Here is a 17,486-nt window from a genome sequence, read left to right on the forward strand (position 1 = left end):
GATTGTATCTTTCCTCACAGACTTCCTTTTAATCTTGACAAATAAAATAACTTATCTATGATATGCCTTTCCATTATTTTGAGATCAGACCGGTAAATGTCAGCAAGCTCCATATTTGGTGACAATCAGTATAACGATACATGATTTTTTCATGCTTATGAATGAGTCAAAACGTGACCTGAATTTAATTCAACTGCTCAATTTGAGCATGCGCATCTGGCACGGGGTGTGTTACATGACCGCCCAGGTCGCAACCATAATGCTACCTCTGATTGGCTGAATTTCTTCCCAGTTATTGCTGTTTTACTGCACCTACATCCTACACTGAGTCGCCATCGAGGTCCAAAGATCACTGCACTGTTCAAACAAGCTCTGAGTTGCTAGGTGGAGGGGTATCCCAGCCCAGTTCTTCCTGGATGAACCTGAAATCTCTACTGTAGGCACCTCTCCCACCACTGGGTACCTGGATTGGTACCTAGCGTGGGTTAACTTTGTCAAAGGCGGAAATAAAAGGAAACTTTAAAATCTTAAAAACCTCTTTTTTTCCCCAGCCTGTGCTTGTGTGTGAGCAGGACTTTGAGGACAGAGGAAATCATAATTTTGTTAAGGTATGTGGCTGATTTTCACTTCAGACCGTGGAAGTGTGTTTGATATCCTGAATGTCATTAATAATAATCACAAACAAGCTCACAATTTGAACCCTTGAAGTCTGACCTAGATTTCCGGCCAGGTCAGATTCACAATAGTTTGGACCGATTTAATATTATTGTGAGTGAAGAAATATTAAATGAAACTTAACACAGTTTGTTGGCTTCTTTTTATGCTTGAAGATTCCATAAATGTATTAGGTAGCATTAGAGGTTAGTGTCTAACCTCTGACTCACTTCATTACTGTTAAATTGCTATTGATTTCACTGTCAACATTTCCTATTCTCACTTTTTCTATTCAGAACTTTACTTTGCAAAAAGAAAACATGATGAAAAATACAAACAGTACTTGTATGTTATAATGAACACTTAAGGGTGATGAACAAACCTGGTTGACTGGCACAAACGGTTAAAACAGGAGTGGTTTTATGTCTTTATAGCTTAGTAACACAAAGTCTGGAGAGTGGGTGTACAGTGCAGTGAAATGTATTTGCCTCCTTCTTAATTTTTTTTTTGCACATTTGTCACAGAATAATTTTTTTATGTTAGACTAGGATAACTGAGAATGCAAATGGAGTTTTTAAATGATGATTTTATTTATTAAGGTAAGCTAGCCTATGTTGCAAAAGTAATTGCCCCCTAATCATAACACCAGGTTGTGCCACCCTTGTCAGCAAGAACTGCAATCAAGTATTTGTAATATCTGAGAATGAGTCTTTCACGTGGCTGGGGAGGAATTTTGGCTCACTCTTCTTTACAGAATTGTTTTAATTCATACATATTGGAGGGTTTTTGAGCATTTTGAGTGTGCTTGAACTTCATGGCACAAACTTATGGCTATATTCTCCCTCATTAACATTTTTTTCTAGTAGAATGCAGAACTAATACTTCCATCTGTTACAGCAAGTTGTCCAGGTTCAACAGCCTAGATAACAGCAAAAGCAGCCACAGACCATCATGCTACCACCACAGCAATATGTGACTGTTGGCGTGATGTTCTTTTTATGAAATGCTTTGTTAGTTTTACGCCAGATGTAACAGGATATATTTTTCAAGTAAGTCCACTAAATGTTTTCCCAAAAGTCTTGAAGATTGTCAAGATGTTTTTGGCAGGTTTGGGACAAGTCTTTGTGTTGTTTTTGGTCGGCAATGTTTTTAACCTTGGAGCTCTACCATAGACGCCATTTTTGTCCAGTCTCTTGTTGTTGAATCATGAACATTGACCTTAACTGAAGCAGGTCAGGCCTGCAGTTCTTAAATGTATTTTTCTGGATTTGTCTGTGGCTTCATGCAATCTCTAAGGAATTTTGCTAGGATGCCCACTTCTGGGAAGGGTCATCATTTTAAAAATTGCATTTTGTATTTACTCTGTCTAATTTTCAAATCTTTTTACCCTATATCTATATAGTTCTATTTAGTAGTAATAAATAAAGTATAGATAGATAGATATAGTATGTAGATGATAGTAGTTGTTTACTACCATCATCAGCACTGTTTTGGTGAAAGAATAGTGTCTGTCATCAGTCAGTGGCTACTCAATATATCAACAAAAGAAAAAAAGAAAAATAAGGAATTGAACATATTGCATGTAAAACTTTAAGCTTTTATTAAGCTGTCAGAGCTTTTAAGGTTGGTTTTCTTTCATTTTTTTTTTTTTACAGTGAATCACAATTCTACTTAAACATGGCCTTCCATATATTAACTGATTCCCTCTTGCTTTTGCAAGTTTCTCCTTTCACTTGCTTTTTCGATATATGTAAGCCACAAAGGAACAACTGTTTGCCTAGCTACATAGGTCACTGTCATAAAAACACATGCATGCTTTCCCTAGGTTGTAAAACATGGAAATACTGAGATAAAGATGGGATCTGTAGTGTCACGCTTTAACCGGGTACGTGGAAAAGGGAAAAGCGAAGGTAAGCTCTGATGCATGCAGAATTTCTGCTATGCGCTGAATAACTGTTATGTTTATCAGGGTTTTCTTGTTTGAAAATATTCCTGGACTACTGGGTTTTGAAACTTTTGTAAATTTAAGTTTTAAGTATGAATTGGAGTAAACATTTTTTTCAGAGTAGACTTTTTTTTTCTTAGCGCTCCTTTAACTTATTGTAAACTCTCGCCCTCCATATTTTATTTTCACAGAGGAGAGACGTTTAAGAGCTAATGACAGATCTTTCAATTTATCTCATGGCTATGCTGTAAGTATAAAAACAAATCTTATTATGAATATTCATTAAATACCATGGATATAAGAGACTGTTTGAAAGTCGTACTGAGATCGAAAGCACAGATTGCTACTTCACTGCAACATTTACAGACATACTTAAATGCTGTCAATCACAAATGTATCTTTGAGGGGTTTTTTGGTTTTTTTTGGGTTATTTTGTTTTGAAAATTACATACATCTCAGAGACTGATATCTGGAAATTTCCTCTACTTTAGAACAATGCCATCAGGACCTCCAAATACAGCATCTTCACCTTCCTGCCGCTTAATTTATTTGAGCAGTTCAGAAGACTTGCTAATGCCTACTTCCTCTTCCTTCTTATCCTTCAGGTATCTCTACAGAACCATCTCTGCTTATTGTGCAAACATTATAAAATGTCCATAAGTAATGCAATTTAAGTTTATTTAGCTTGCAGATGATCAAGCTAAATGATCATTGTACTAAAATAGTGTATGTGTGTGTGTGCCCACAGTTAATCCCACAAATCTCCTCTTTGTCGTGGTTCACCACAGCCGTCCCTTTGGTTTTTGTGCTGTCAATATCGGCAGTCAAGGATGCCAATGATGACATAGTAAGCAGAAATTATAAAAATTGGAAACAGAATTGAAATTGTATTTAACTAAAAAAGAATCTCACTCAATATTAGGGAAAAGAAAAAATAAGGAACTAAAATCTGATTTGTAAGCAAACAATGTTTTCTCTTGTATCAACTGAGCAGAACAGACACAAATGTGACAGACAAGTGAATAACCGAAAGGTGGACGTCCTCATGGATGGCCAGTAAGTCTTTGGAAACCCAAATGAAAAAAAGAACAACTTTTGTGTGAAGAATTATGCAGTGTTTGGATTCATTTCTGTTTTATGTCTTTGTTCCTTTTCCCAACAGACTAAAAAATGAAAAATGGATGAATGTTCAGGTTGGGGACATAGTCAAACTGGAGAATAATGAGTTTGTCACAGTAAGTTTTGGGAGGCTATAGCAAAGATTTGAAGAAAGTGAAAGCAATTAAATTCAAAAGCTTCAATCTACTGGACCGTACTTATTGCTTTCATTTCTTAGGCAGACCTTCTGTTGCTGTCTAGCAGTGAGCCCCTTAATTTAGTTTATGTGGAAACAGCTGAATTAGATGGGTGAGTGTGGAGTACTGTGCAAAAACCTGTGTATGTTAGCATAATGGCTAATTTCTAACAATGCCTTACATTTCCCTTACCTTTTTCATGTCCTCTTGGTCTCCCCCAGAGAAACCAATCTGAAGGTGAAACAGGCTCTGACTGCAACCGGAGAGTTGGAAGACAACATTGAGGCATTGGCTGCCTTTAATGGTGAGAAGATACAGAAACAGAAACAACAGAAAAAATACTCTTGAATGAAATTTTTACAGTACATTCCTGTAAATAATGTTTTTGAGGCTATGTCTATAAAATCCCAATTTCAAAAAAGTGATGACACTGTGCAAAAATATACAATGATATGCATTATCACGATGCAACAAAATTCTTCTGCCCTCAGCTGAATGTCTCTATCCAACTTATGCAGAAAGCTAAACATTAAATGGCTTCAGTGAACACTTAGGAGACTGTGTCACATTCTTCAGGGCTTTACTGATTTGCGCCATTTGTAAATTCTTTCATTCTTTTGTAAAACTGTAATAACAGAAATAGAGTGCGGTGTATTTAGTCTCCATACAAATACACAAATGGTACATTCAACATTGTTGTCGTGAGTAAACAGCCACTACACAATCTCAACATCAACAATACACTGGCATCACATGTCTAGAAATACAGCTAACACCATACGCTGGTATGTTTCATGCTAACAGGCTAAACAAAGCACCAACAGCTAGCTTACACTAGTAATGTAACAAACTTTTTAAACACAAAAGAAAGTCATCCCTTCACTGAACAAGGTACTAATAAGTGAGATCAATCAATCAAATTCACCACACTTACCCATTATGCCTTGTCAAGAGTAATAGATGCAGGAATTGTCAGAGACACAGAGAAATGGACCTTCCACTAGATAGCAGGCTTTGCCATGAGAAGATCAGGAAAAAAACACATTTACTGACACGTAGATGCAATTACTTACAGAACAATGACTATGATTTGTCATATAACAAACTTATAACACACCTCAGAAATACCCACGAGACAGAATAAAAACAGATCAAATTTTTAAATTGAGACTTTTTACAATTTCATGAATATTTACTAATATTAGTAGCACTGCATTAAAATCAGGCATGGTTCTGTCAATGAAATTACTGCACAAGCTCAGGAACATTTTCAGAAATTGCTTTTTCTGTGGCCAAATTCAAATGAATTTTCAAGTTATGTTTGAAAAATAAAGCCCCATCTTCTGTATTAAAGAGGAGAGTGCTTGTTCAGCAGCAAATACAATTACTGCATACTGTATCAAGTCGGATAGAGGTACATTAGTGAATGGGAAATTGGCAGCTGCACATCAGGAAAGGCACCACTGAGGATAAAAGGTATAACCAGGTTTTAAAACAACATCCCATCCAGATTGTGTCTTTTTCAAATGATATGCTTTGCATATTTTAGCAGGATGCTAAACCTCATACTGCATGGCTTCAAAGTGGAATAGTTTGAGTGTAGTTTATCTTGCTTACCAGCTCACCTTTTTTTAAATAAATGCTGACTTCTCTACTCTCCTTATTCATTCTTTTATTTCTTTCTTGATACTCTAAATATACTTTTATGAGGAAAGCTATCACTCACAATGTCCTTTAACAGTAACCTACTGTACATAGACTAATAATTACCTGTGCTGTAAAGAAGAAGGGGTGGATCTTTTTGACCAGGCAAATGAATTACAACAGAAATAAAAGGAAGAAATTCAAACTAAAGCAGACATTTTATTCCAGGCTTGCAAGGGCCTTTCCAACCATTGGTGCCCTAGCTAGTATGTCACACTTTTTCCTGCCCTATGAGGCCCATGCAAGTTGCTCCCATCACATTCAAAATGACCCAAAAATTATGTTAGAGAACTTAAAAGATTGACACATTGAATTTGAATTGTATTCTGTGAATGTATTTATTTTGAGTATTTTTTTAATTTCTGCAAACAGCTAGACTTAAGGACGTGGAGCTATATGTGAGCTTATTCCCTTGAAACCTGGGAACTTTAATCCAAAATCTGTTGCTGACACCTCTGTTTCTCAGGTGAAGTGCGATGTGAACCTCCCAACAACCGTCTGGATAAGTTCAAAGGGACCCTGACAATGAACGATGACATCTATGCTTTGGACAATGACAAAATGCTGCTCAGAGGCTGCACTCTCAGGAACACTGAGTGGTGCTTCGGTTTGGTAATTTTTGGAGGTATGCTAGCTCGCTAGTAGTACTGCAGTTGTGTACAGTTTGCAATGGACAAGATTCTTTTTGGATTTAACCTTTATGATTTACTCTGATAATAATGTAAATACACACAGTAAAGTAGAGGATGGATGGGCCTCTTGAGTAAAGTGTGCGAGGGCATCCAAAGGGTGCATGTGTTACACATTAGACTTGTTAAAGTGTCCAGCTTTTGAAAGTGAAATAGCCTAACTATTTATATTCACCTGCATTGTAAAACCAGTTGTAGTGGACCTATATAAAATGCTATTTTCTGTTGTTGTTGTTTTTAGCACAATTTATTAGCTAAATTAGGAATTTAATTTGGAAAGAATTTAACCTCTGAATCTTCCTTCTAACCAATCAGACTATAGAAGAATTATCTTTAATGTGTCGCACTAACTGCCATCTCAGTTACTGTTTTGTCCAGAAATAATTTGTGAGTACATCTATCAATTGGCACATCTCTTTTTGAGGTACAGGTTATTACGGGACTCACAAAAAGTCTTTCTGAGAATCAGCTTCAACCAAATTCACACATTTGTTAGAGGTTTCACAGTTTCTATTATAGAGGTGAGGGTCTCTTCCTTGTACTAAAGTCTACTACAGTGTGTTGTGTAAAAGCAAAAAAATCCCTGTATTTCTTTTACTACTTTCTCCTACTACTAAACAGTCTGTAAAACTTCTAAAAACTGTAACTGTCACACCAGTATTGTCACCAGTGTGTCTCAACATGACAACATGAACCTCTACAGGTCCTGACACTAAGCTGATGCAGAACAGCGGAAAGTCAGTATTCAAACGGACCAGCATTGATCACCTGATGAATATCCTTGTATTGTGTGTGAGTTTATAGACACGTACCTTTAACTGTTTTAAAGATGACTCATAATATATATTACGTTCATAAAAACATTAATTACTCACATGCAGATTTGTGATCTCTTTACTCTATCAGATCTTCGGTTTCCTGGGATTTATGTGTGCCATTATGGCCATTTTAAATGCATTCTGGGAAGCAAGCGAGGGCTCTTTGTTCACTGTGTTTCTTCCTCGCGAAGCGGGCATTGATGCTCATCTCTCATCATTCCTCACCTTCTGGTCTTATGTCATCATTCTTAACACAGTGGTACCAATTTCTCTCTACGTCAGGTAAGTTTCAGCACAGAAAACCTTGACAATTGTTTCATGTTTTGACCAACTGACCAATTTTTGCTACAATATTAGCATGGAAGTCATTCGTCTGGGAAACAGCTTCTTCATAAACTGGGACAGGAAGATGTACTATCCTAAGAATGATACTCCAGCTCAGGCAAGAACCACCACACTCAGTGAGGAGCTAGGCCAGATTAAATACATCTTCAGTGACAAGACTGGCACTCTGACACAGAACATCATGACTTTCAACAAGTGCTCCATTAATGGAAAAGCTTACGGTGAGCAGCTTTGCTTGTGTAAAAATTAGTGAGGCAAACGGAAACAAGCATTGGTTGAAAAAGTGATTTTTAAGGTATATTTATCTTCTATTAAGGGGACCTCTATGATTTCTCTGGACAAAGAGTGGAAATTACAGAGGTGAGAGGAAAACAGATGATTACTCTGTTTTTGAACTTTGTTTAAAGAAAGTATTGATCCAACTTTGTTGTTTTGGCTTTTCTTGCAGAGGACAGAGAGAGTGGACTTCTCCTGGAACAATCTGGCTGATCCAAAGTTCAGCTTTCATGACCACAGTCTGGTGGAGATGGTGAGAAGTGGAAACCCTGAGACTCAGGAGTTCTTCCGCTTGTTATCCCTGTGTCACACTGTCATGCCTGAGGAAAAGAAAGAGGGTGAGGGGTCCCCTAAAAGACATCTTTTATTTAATAAAACTCTTTAAAAGCCGTTGATAGCAGAACTGCTTTGCAGCAAATGTCCTGATAATTGAATGTTTTTTTTAATAGAACCTAGTCTTAAATAATACAGAGTGACTGTTTTTCTTTTTTTTTTAATTGCCACTATCACTATTTAAGGACAATTTCTCCATTATATGTGTAGGGCATATAAAAAAAAAAAAAAAAAACCCAACAAATTGACTTTTATAGTCCTCAAATGCACAATTTTCACATTTTCACTTACCACTATCGTTTATAATGTTTATGTTGTAGGAGAGCTCAATTATCAGGCTCAGTCACCTGATGAAGGCGCTCTGGTGACTGCTGCAAGAAACTTTGGATTTGTGTTCCGATCACGCACACCAGAAACCATCACAGTAGTAGAGATGGGCAAACAAGTCATCTACGAACTTCTGGCTGTTCTGGACTTCAATAATGTGAGGAAGAGGATGTCAGTGATAGGTGAGATAAAGGGGCAGCAAGATGTTTAATTTCTAAAGTTTCTTTTTATCACAGAGAAGATATTTATTAATTTTCTTTAATATTTTATTAATTTTCCGATTAACCTCCTAGGACCTGCCGTCCACATATGTGGACATCACATTTTGGGTTACTTAAACCAAAATACTCAATTCTGCTCTACAAGGGCCTGATATCCACTTACGAGGACATTATACTGCTACTATATAAGCGCTATATAAATCCAATCCATTATTATTATTATTACTGTTCCATCGAAATTTTAAATGAATATCCTCATATGTGGCTCTCATTTTTCTTAGAAACTAAAATTAGGTAAAAAAAAAAAAATCTGCTAATTCGTTGTTTTTACATTTATCAGGCCCCAATCAGCCCAAATATCAAAGAGAAATTAAAAATGCATGCCGTGGAAGAGTCCGGGTCTTAGGAGGTTAAAGATCTATTTACATAATATTATAATTAAAAATATAATTTAAAAATATTGTCTCTCCATTCAACTTTTTATTTTATAACCTAGGACCAGCTGCTCAGTACCTACCTGTGATACATTTCTGAATAACATAATTGTAACTTTCCGTGTCATTTACAGTGCGTGGCCCAGAGGGGAAGTTGACTCTATACTGCAAAGGTGCAGACACCATCATCTTGGAAAGATTAGACCCCTCCTGTAACAAACTGATGAAGCTGACCACAAATCACCTCAATGTGAGCGATCCAAAACTTATACCAGCAGCTTGAAGCTAAAGTCAGAAGTATTTTTTTTTTAATTAATTTCATTTATCAAACAAAAATAGGAGTATGCAGGTGATGGCCTCCGTACACTGGCTTTGGCCTACAAGGATTTAGATGAGAGCTACATGAAAGATTGGACACAGCGCCACCATGAGGCCAGCATCGCCATGGAGGAACGTGAAGAAAAACTTGATGAACTTTATGAAGAGATAGAGAAAGATATGATGGTTAGTCCAAAAACCTTTGCCATGTTGCTAGATAGACCGACCACAGTTTGCTGGTTGATTGCCTGTGAGTACTTTGGCAGAAATGATACTTGATTTTCCACTAGAGTTACAGTTAAATGTGCATCTTTAACTATCATTTGCAACAAAAGCAAAGGATGGCTTCATTGCTTTACTTTCTGCAGCATCAGTTTAAATGATAACTACATTTGTGGCTTTAGTTGTTGGGAGCGACAGCTGTGGAGGACAAGTTGCAAGACGGTGTGCCACAGACCATTGAGCAACTGGCTAAAGCTGACATCAAAATCTGGGTGTTAACTGGAGATAAGCAAGGTCAGTGTCAACATACTGTGTAATCTATTTAAACCACTCATTTCAAAATGGATAAATAATACTGCCATATGATATACAGTTAGAAACATGTATTACACCAAAGTGACTGAGATTTTTTTTTGAAACAGAGACAGCAGAGAACATTGGCTATTCCTGTAACATGCTAAGAGAGGAGATGAAGGATGTCTTCTTTGTTTCAGCAAACACTGCTGAAGGAGTCAAAGAGGAGCTACTGTGAGTCTATTAGAAATTTAAACATACTTAAAATAACTAAGAAAGTTATGACCATTATTTAATTATGAACAAACTGACACATATTTTAAGCTTTTTGTTACCGTGCTTTCAAATAAACAGCCCATAAAATAATAGAAACTGTCATCTTATTTTTTAACTAACTATCATAAGCTAATTCTAACATAAAAAAAATAAGTTACATAAAAATCTGACTTAGGATAAAAATAATAGTAATGAAGAAAAAGAAGAAGATGGGTTAAGAGTTGTAAGACTTTAAGGTTTTTTAAAATATATTTAAAATAGTTTATTCTGTCCAAATATTTTCAGGAATGCTCGAAGGAAAATGTGTCCAGAAGCAGCAGAGGAGCCATCTGTGACTACATCCCGCGGAGGCCTGTTTTGGGTTGAGAAAATGGAGACTGTGCAGGATGAGAAGGTGGATGGAGAATATGGCCTAATTATAAATGGGCACAGTTTGGTAAGAAGCTGCTGAAGCCACAAGAATTGTTTCTTGTGTTGTTCCTTCTCACTTGTGCTTCCATGTATTAATCACCCAATGTTATGTTTTAAATAGATTTTATATGTGTATAGAAGGTGCTTAACTTGAGGTATGACTTATTCTGGTTGTGATATAAGCTGCCACCTGTCTGCACATGGACCGCTCAAGTATGTGATTCTGTTGAGAAATTGCTCTCCATGCCTGGATGAGTGCAGCCTGCAGCTGAGCAGCGATCATCGGTTGTGGCTGCCTCTGATAAACACATCCAATAGCATGTTAGAGGCAAGTTTAATAGGAGACATATCAGGACAAAATGCTGGCCAAAAAATTGTCTGGTTATGCTCCTGATCCTGAACAGGTTGTGATACACTGGCTGAGTTGTGGCGGGGGTAGTCCTGTAAAGTCAGCCACAAACAGGATGCTGCTGCTAGAATGACACAAGCTCAGAATTACTTCATCCTGGTACTTCTACTTGGTACTTCAGCTTGCCAGTAGTATAACCTTAGTCAGATTTAGCCAGTCGCAGCACGACAAACGTGTTACATTCACTGTTTTGTGTGTGTGTGTGCTCTGAGACCAGTAGTTTAAGAATGCAGTAAACTGCACCAATTCTGAAGTGTGCAAGTAATTAAAACGAGTCATCCAGATCTGAAACCTACCTACTCACAGAATTTTTTTTAAGTGATTAAAATGAGAAATTTCCAGAATGTTAATTTAAATGTAACTGGCATTAAACATATACACTTTGGAATTTAATATTTTTATACTACAATGATTATTCAAATTTACCTGCCTTAAGAGACTTTCTTTTTGGTGTCCATTTTGAGGTGATAAGGTTGTGCCAGGGAGGCTTGGCAGATGACCTCATTGCACTACTGTAATCCCTTCTTCTCTTCATCATCAGGCTTTTGCACTGGAGAAGAACTTGAGGTTGGAGCTGCTGAGGACAGCATGCATGTGTCAGACAGTGATTTGCTGCAGGGTCACTCCTTTGCAAAAGGCCCAAGTGGTTCAGCTGGTCAAGAAATACAAGCAGGCTGTCACTCTTGCTATTGGGGATGGAGCCAATGATGTCAGCATGATAAAGGGTAACTGTATTTTTGCTACAACTAACCAGCTGGGAAATATGTAGCTACTGTTATTGATCCTGGCCGTTTTATTTCTTCCTTTTCTGTGTGTCAGCTGCTCATATTGGTGTAGGTATCAGTGGACAGGAAGGCATGCAGGCAGTGCTGTCCAGCGACTTTTCCTTTGCACAGTTCCGTTACCTTCAGCGCCTCCTGCTGGTGCATGGTCGCTGGTCCTACATCCGCATGTGCAAGTTCCTTGGATATTTCTTTTACAAGAACTTCACTTTTACCCTTATGCATTTCTGGTACGCCTTCTTTTGTGGTTTCTCAGCACAGGTGAGACATATGCATTGTAAATGTATAGTGAAATGTAAATGTTTATATGCAGTTTGAGAAAACAGAAGGAAATATAGTAAGGAAGAAAAATGAGCAAAATAACAAAAAGGCCAGACAGCCAGACTGCAGAAAAACATGGATATACCGGTCAGTTGCTGATTGGCTGCTGAAGCCCTGTTTTGGACAGGTTAGAGTGCTCAGTTATCGGTTTATGCTAGCATCTTGTTTAGCAAGCTGCATTCATGGACTGTATAGCTGCATTGCACAGACACAGCAAATCATTTATCCGACTATAATTTAAATGGGTGATTATTATCACAACTCAGGCTATCCTGAATGGTTGCCATGAAGGAGGATGCAGGCTGTAAACACCATGCTGTAATGCATTTTAATAAGGTACACTATGGGAATTTACTTTTTTGACCCAGCTTCAAGGATCTACAGTTTTTGGCCCTTTGTTGCATTGGCTTTCTTTTCAGCCTTAGAAGTTTTCCATTTGCATATAATATAAACTTACCCAAAACAACACAAAAACAAAGAAATAGAGAGAATTTTAAATAAATAAACGTAGAGCTGAAACTAAACTTTTCACAAGCAAAAAGCAAAACTCTGTAGTCAGTCATGGTGTGTTAATTATTTATCTAAACACTGTTGTAGTTTTTGTGCTGGGAGATCTTTTTTTAATGATTTATCTCTATCTCAGACTGAAAACCAGTTCCTCACCAACAATTCCAGGACAAATGTATATAAGTAAATTCATATAATTTCTTTAATGCTACATTCATGCATATTCTGGTTATCTACAGACTGTGTATGACGAGTGGTTCATCACTTTCTACAACACAATTTACACAGCTCTTCCTGTCCTTGGCTTGAGCCTCTTTGAACAGGTATGTGTAGCCAGCATAGACTGGTAAGTCTAAATATCCCACCTTAAATTTCTTTCACATACAAGGACGAGGGGAGCAAGTGAATCAGCGCTCAGGGCCCAGAGACTAAGCAGGTCCTAAATACACCATTTATTCATAAATATACACTATTTCAAAAAAATTATTCAACATTTCTCACACACTGAGGTGCACCTCTGCCCTGCTGTCGATTACACACGTCGCCTCCCAATATCGTTCTTCTTGCTGTTGGGACTGGGTCGCTGTGTTACGCTGGCTGGTCCGTCGCTAATGTCCCGTCGCACCCCACGATCAGGCAGGCGCTGGCTTGCATGTGTTTCTTCCTTCCTCCTCTCTGAGCTCACCCTCTCCTCTAACAAGTTTGTTTGGTGGCTAATATCCCGCCTCAGGGCACGCCCACACTTCAACAAGTGCCTACTATTGTCCGCCTAGTCCACACTGGATTAAAAGGATATCGTGCAACAACACTAAAACATGCAATATAAATATCAGAATAAAACCATTCAAATAAACTCAGTACTCTATGCACCAATACACACTATGATCAAAACAACATAAACCATTAAACAAACACAAATTTCCACTGTGTGACATATGCAGCAGAAAATTATTCACAATGTTTAGTTTTTTTTTTTTAATGTCATATCCCAGTGCCTGCATAAACCAGGCTTTCTCATCTCTTCCTTTAAACCCTGTTTTCTGCAGGATGTAAATGATCGCTGGAGTTTACAGCACCCTCAGCTCTACACTCCAGGCCAGAAGAACCAATACTTCAATAAGAAAGCTTTTGTGAGGTGTGTGATGCACAGCTGCTACAGTTCCTTGATCCTCTTCTTTATTCCCTGGGCTTCCATGCATGACACAGTCAGAGATGACGGAAAAGACATTGCCGACTATCAGTCGTTTGCTTTACTGGCACAGACCTGCCTGCTTATAGTGGCGTTTGCACAGGTAAGAAATACAACTCTTGTTGTCAGAAGCATTATAGCACGCTTGGCAATGACATATTAGCCTTGGAATAAAAGAAAATGACAGCGACGTCGCAACACTGTTCGTCCTCTGTTTCTGTAATATTTTGCACTACAAATCAGTGAACAGCTTTTTAGATGTGTAAACATATATTTGTGGGATTGCCTTTTTAATTTATATATGTATGTATCCCATACCACAGTATAAAATTATACTCATCTCAGTCACTGAACACATTTAAAAACAATCATTTTTTTCAGCTGTTTCTTGACACCTATTACTGGACAGCAATAAACCAATTATTTGTGTGGGCAAGTATTGCGGTCTACTTTGCCATCACTTTCACCATGTACAGCAGCGGCATGTTTTTGATCTTCACGTCTGCTTTCCCCTTCACTGGTAAGTAGATCTGCCATGGAGGCTGCTTGCTGTGGTCCACTTGATTTTTGAGAAATTAAACCATATCAAGTTATTTGGCTGATTGATACAGTGTAAATAGGTCAGCGTTTCCACGTATTCCATTTTTTTGTGGATTTAGTGTTTATCGCTTACATATGCACATTATAATGCTGTAACTTACAACAATTCTTTTACTTTGTTTTTAATTGCTGGTCCAATATTTGTTTGGATTCCAGGCACAGCAAGAAACTCTTTGAACCAGCCTAACGTATGGCTCACCATATTCCTGAGTTCGCTCCTCTGTGTCCTGCCTGTGGTAGCATTTCGTTTCATTCTCATACAGCTTCGTCCTACCATCAATGACGAGGTGAGAAAAATGTTAGATAGACATTAAAGCCATCTTGTCTTTTAGGCATCTTATGTGTAGGAGTTGGTGGACCGTAAATAACGATGTGAACTGATGTAATGTTGTGCAAAAAACTAAATAAATATTAAAGTCATCTAACTTGTTTCTTTCTAGGTGAGAGCTAAGGCGCGAAAAGAGGCATTGCCAGCACCTGCTCCTCGTCGCACACTGAAAAAGCGCATCACCAGGCGGTCAGGCTATGCTTTCTCACACTCTCAGGGCTACGGTGCTCTGGTAATGTCTCAAAAATTCCTGCTGAAAGGACACATGAGAAGACTAGCTCTGTTTGACCACAGAGATTCTCCCATGGTTCAAAATCAGCCACAGCACTATCGCACTATTACTGAGGAGTCAGAGTCACAGAGCCCATAGCCTGGAAGTTTGCAGGGACTGAAGCACTTCATATATATATATATATCATAATTCTGAAGCTGAATCAACAGTCATGAGAGGATACACAGGGTAAATTCTGCTTTCCAGGTCAAACTTTTACACTTAAAACCGAGTCAGTATAAAAAAATCATGGTGTTTTACAGTACTGTGCAAAAATCTTGCATCAATCCTCAAAATGGGAACTAGGTGTGTTGTGGCCATTTTTGTTGAATGTTTATAAAATGCAATTTGTATTCATTTTTGTTTTTTCTTTAAAGGTGTAAGAATATTCTGACCTGGTTTTGTTATGTAAATTTGTAATTAATTTTATTGGAGAAGCTTTTTGAAAGTGATTGGTTTATTAGCTTATGGACCCTCCCATTAATCAAGAGATTAAGAGCACCCTGGATGGGTGTGGTAAAGAGGTTTTTCGTTTTTTGTTTGCCAAATGTCAGATGGGAAGACGGGAGGGTTAGAAAATGATTTTTTGACCACTTTTGAAGTTGTTAAAGCAAATTAAGTTAACTTTCGTTTAATTTTAAGTTTTAAGAAGTTATTTGGCTGATTTTTGTTTATAATTTTCCACGAAATAAACGGCATATGATTTTTAAGCAATGGAGTCAGAAGTGCGTTCTAAAACAAACCTCCCGTTGCCACCCACGGCCTTTTCTTGGACTTTTTTGGTGTTTGGAACGTAAAAGGCCGCGACAAGGTGCAACAGTTTTTTTTTAAACTTAAACACAAATACATGGAAATACACTCTATACAGCAAAGGGTTTGTACACTTCTAACAAGCTTGAAAGTCAATATCTGTATGACCACCTTTATTCTTCAGCATTGCCTTAGCTCTCTTAACCAAGCCTTCTTGTAGTTAAGTCATCTTCAGGAATAGTTCTCCAATCTGGACATTCAAAGCTCTTCTTCTCCATCAAGATGATCTCACACTGTCTAGGTCTGTGCTCCAATCTATGATTGGTTTTGTTGTTGTTTTTGATACTCTGACAGTGTGTTTCACATCATTTTCATACTGGAAATGGTGGCTCAAAATGTGACGGTACTTTTCTATGTTCATAATTACATAAATTGTCAAAGGTTCCCACTGGCACTGGTTAAAATCTATCCTCAAACCATCACAGAGCATCTACTGTGTTTTACAGATGGCTGTAGACCTCTTTACTGATTCCACTGTGCATATTGATGACATTTAGTGATACTGATACTGATTTCATTTGGATTCATTAATCCATAAAACCTGTTGTCACTTACTAAATTGAGTAGTTTGGCATAGATTAGCCTTTTCCCACCTGTTTTCCTTTCTTAACAAAGGCTGCTTGAGAGCCAATCTTACACTGAGATCATTTCTGATTAACCTTTAGTGAACAGTGGATGGATCACCTGAAGAGCCTGAGGTCAGGTCTTTGGTGGGTTTTCTCCCTTATTTCTTAAGTTCAGGATTTTCAGGTACTGTTCATGTGTCGTAGATAGTTGGTTGACCTGTCACTTCTTTAGTCCACCATTTGTCCAGGTTCATTCAGTTAGGTTTATTTTTTTAAAAAAATCATTGGTCAGTGTTAACTGGCAAACAAAATGAACAAAAATATTTGTCTGAAAATTGTCAGGCACAAGGACAGGACTGAATGGGTGAAAAAGCAAAGAAAAACTTTGAAAGAGCATCAGAAAGCCTGGGGAATTATTGCTCAAAACATTTCAAATTTATTTTTAAAAAAATTAAGAATCATATGGTATGATTGATTTAAAGGTCTTAATTGAGCCAATGTTGGTTTGGTAAAAAGGCTTTGTTTGATCTGTTAAAAATATGTTAATGTTAACCTGAAATTAGTTAAAAGAGACAGAAAAATGTGACATTCTTCTTGGTTTCTGTCCTACGTTGTTTTCTTTTTGTTTATTTTAAAATGTTGAACTTGCCACCAGCTGAACTGAAACAACTGGATTATTATACTAATCTTTACTGCATGTTTTTTCTCAGGTGAAATGTCACATGTTAATCTGAACAATTATCAATTGGTGATTTAATTTGAATTGAAGTCTATTATACTGTTTTCTTTTTAGTTATAATAAATTTTTACATAAAGATATTTGAACATTGTTTTATTGTTCTTTTCCTTATTATCTATTTGTTCATTTAACATTTGGTTCTTGATTGTTTAGGCACTAGCTTAAGCTCAGCATCTTCCAATTACAGCCAGGGGTCAGTGTCGTCTCTGTAACTGTGTGTTCACATTTTCACAACATTCGAAATAGAGCCTGCAAAGGCTGAAGTGTCATACTGGGGAAAGATCAGGGGTCACCAGGCAACACATTTGAATTATAAAATCGACAAATTTTGTTGCCTGTGACTGAATTTCTCTCTTCAATAAAAGAGTTTTTGTGACATGGGAGGAAAGATGGGAAGAAGCA

The 17,486-nt window shown here is 37.4% G+C and overlaps 1 protein-coding gene across 1 annotated transcript; it reads left to right on the plus strand.

Annotated features, from left to right (window-relative positions):
* Nucleotides 1–553: 553 nt before the first annotated feature.
* On the plus strand, nt 554–17,164 carry LOC146705582 (phospholipid-transporting ATPase ID-like). The gene is made up of 28 exons (XM_085463309.1): nt 554–608; nt 2,480–2,564; nt 2,791–2,846; nt 3,091–3,204; nt 3,348–3,446; nt 3,594–3,655; nt 3,762–3,834; nt 3,936–4,006; nt 4,116–4,198; nt 6,065–6,223; nt 6,991–7,079; nt 7,194–7,387; nt 7,463–7,671; nt 7,767–7,810; nt 7,899–8,064; nt 8,380–8,568; nt 9,176–9,291; nt 9,381–9,545; nt 9,764–9,875; nt 10,004–10,109; nt 10,437–10,587; nt 11,513–11,696; nt 11,791–12,014; nt 12,821–12,904; nt 13,628–13,873; nt 14,152–14,290; nt 14,527–14,657; nt 14,811–17,164. The coding sequence occupies exons 2-28, from the start codon at nt 2,510–2,512 to the stop codon at nt 15,066–15,068; spliced, it is 3,579 nt and encodes a 1,192-aa protein (XP_085319435.1). The 5' UTR covers nt 554–608; nt 2,480–2,509; the 3' UTR covers nt 15,069–17,164.
* The last annotated feature ends 322 nt before the right edge of the window (nt 17,165–17,486 follow it).

Source organism: Copadichromis virginalis, linkage group LG7 (genome assembly GCF_057382275.1).
Source record: "Copadichromis virginalis isolate Kocher_CV1m ecotype Utaka linkage group LG7, C_Virginalis_male_GT1.1, whole genome shotgun sequence".
Taxonomy (NCBI): Eukaryota; Metazoa; Chordata; class Actinopteri; order Cichliformes; family Cichlidae; genus Copadichromis; species Copadichromis virginalis.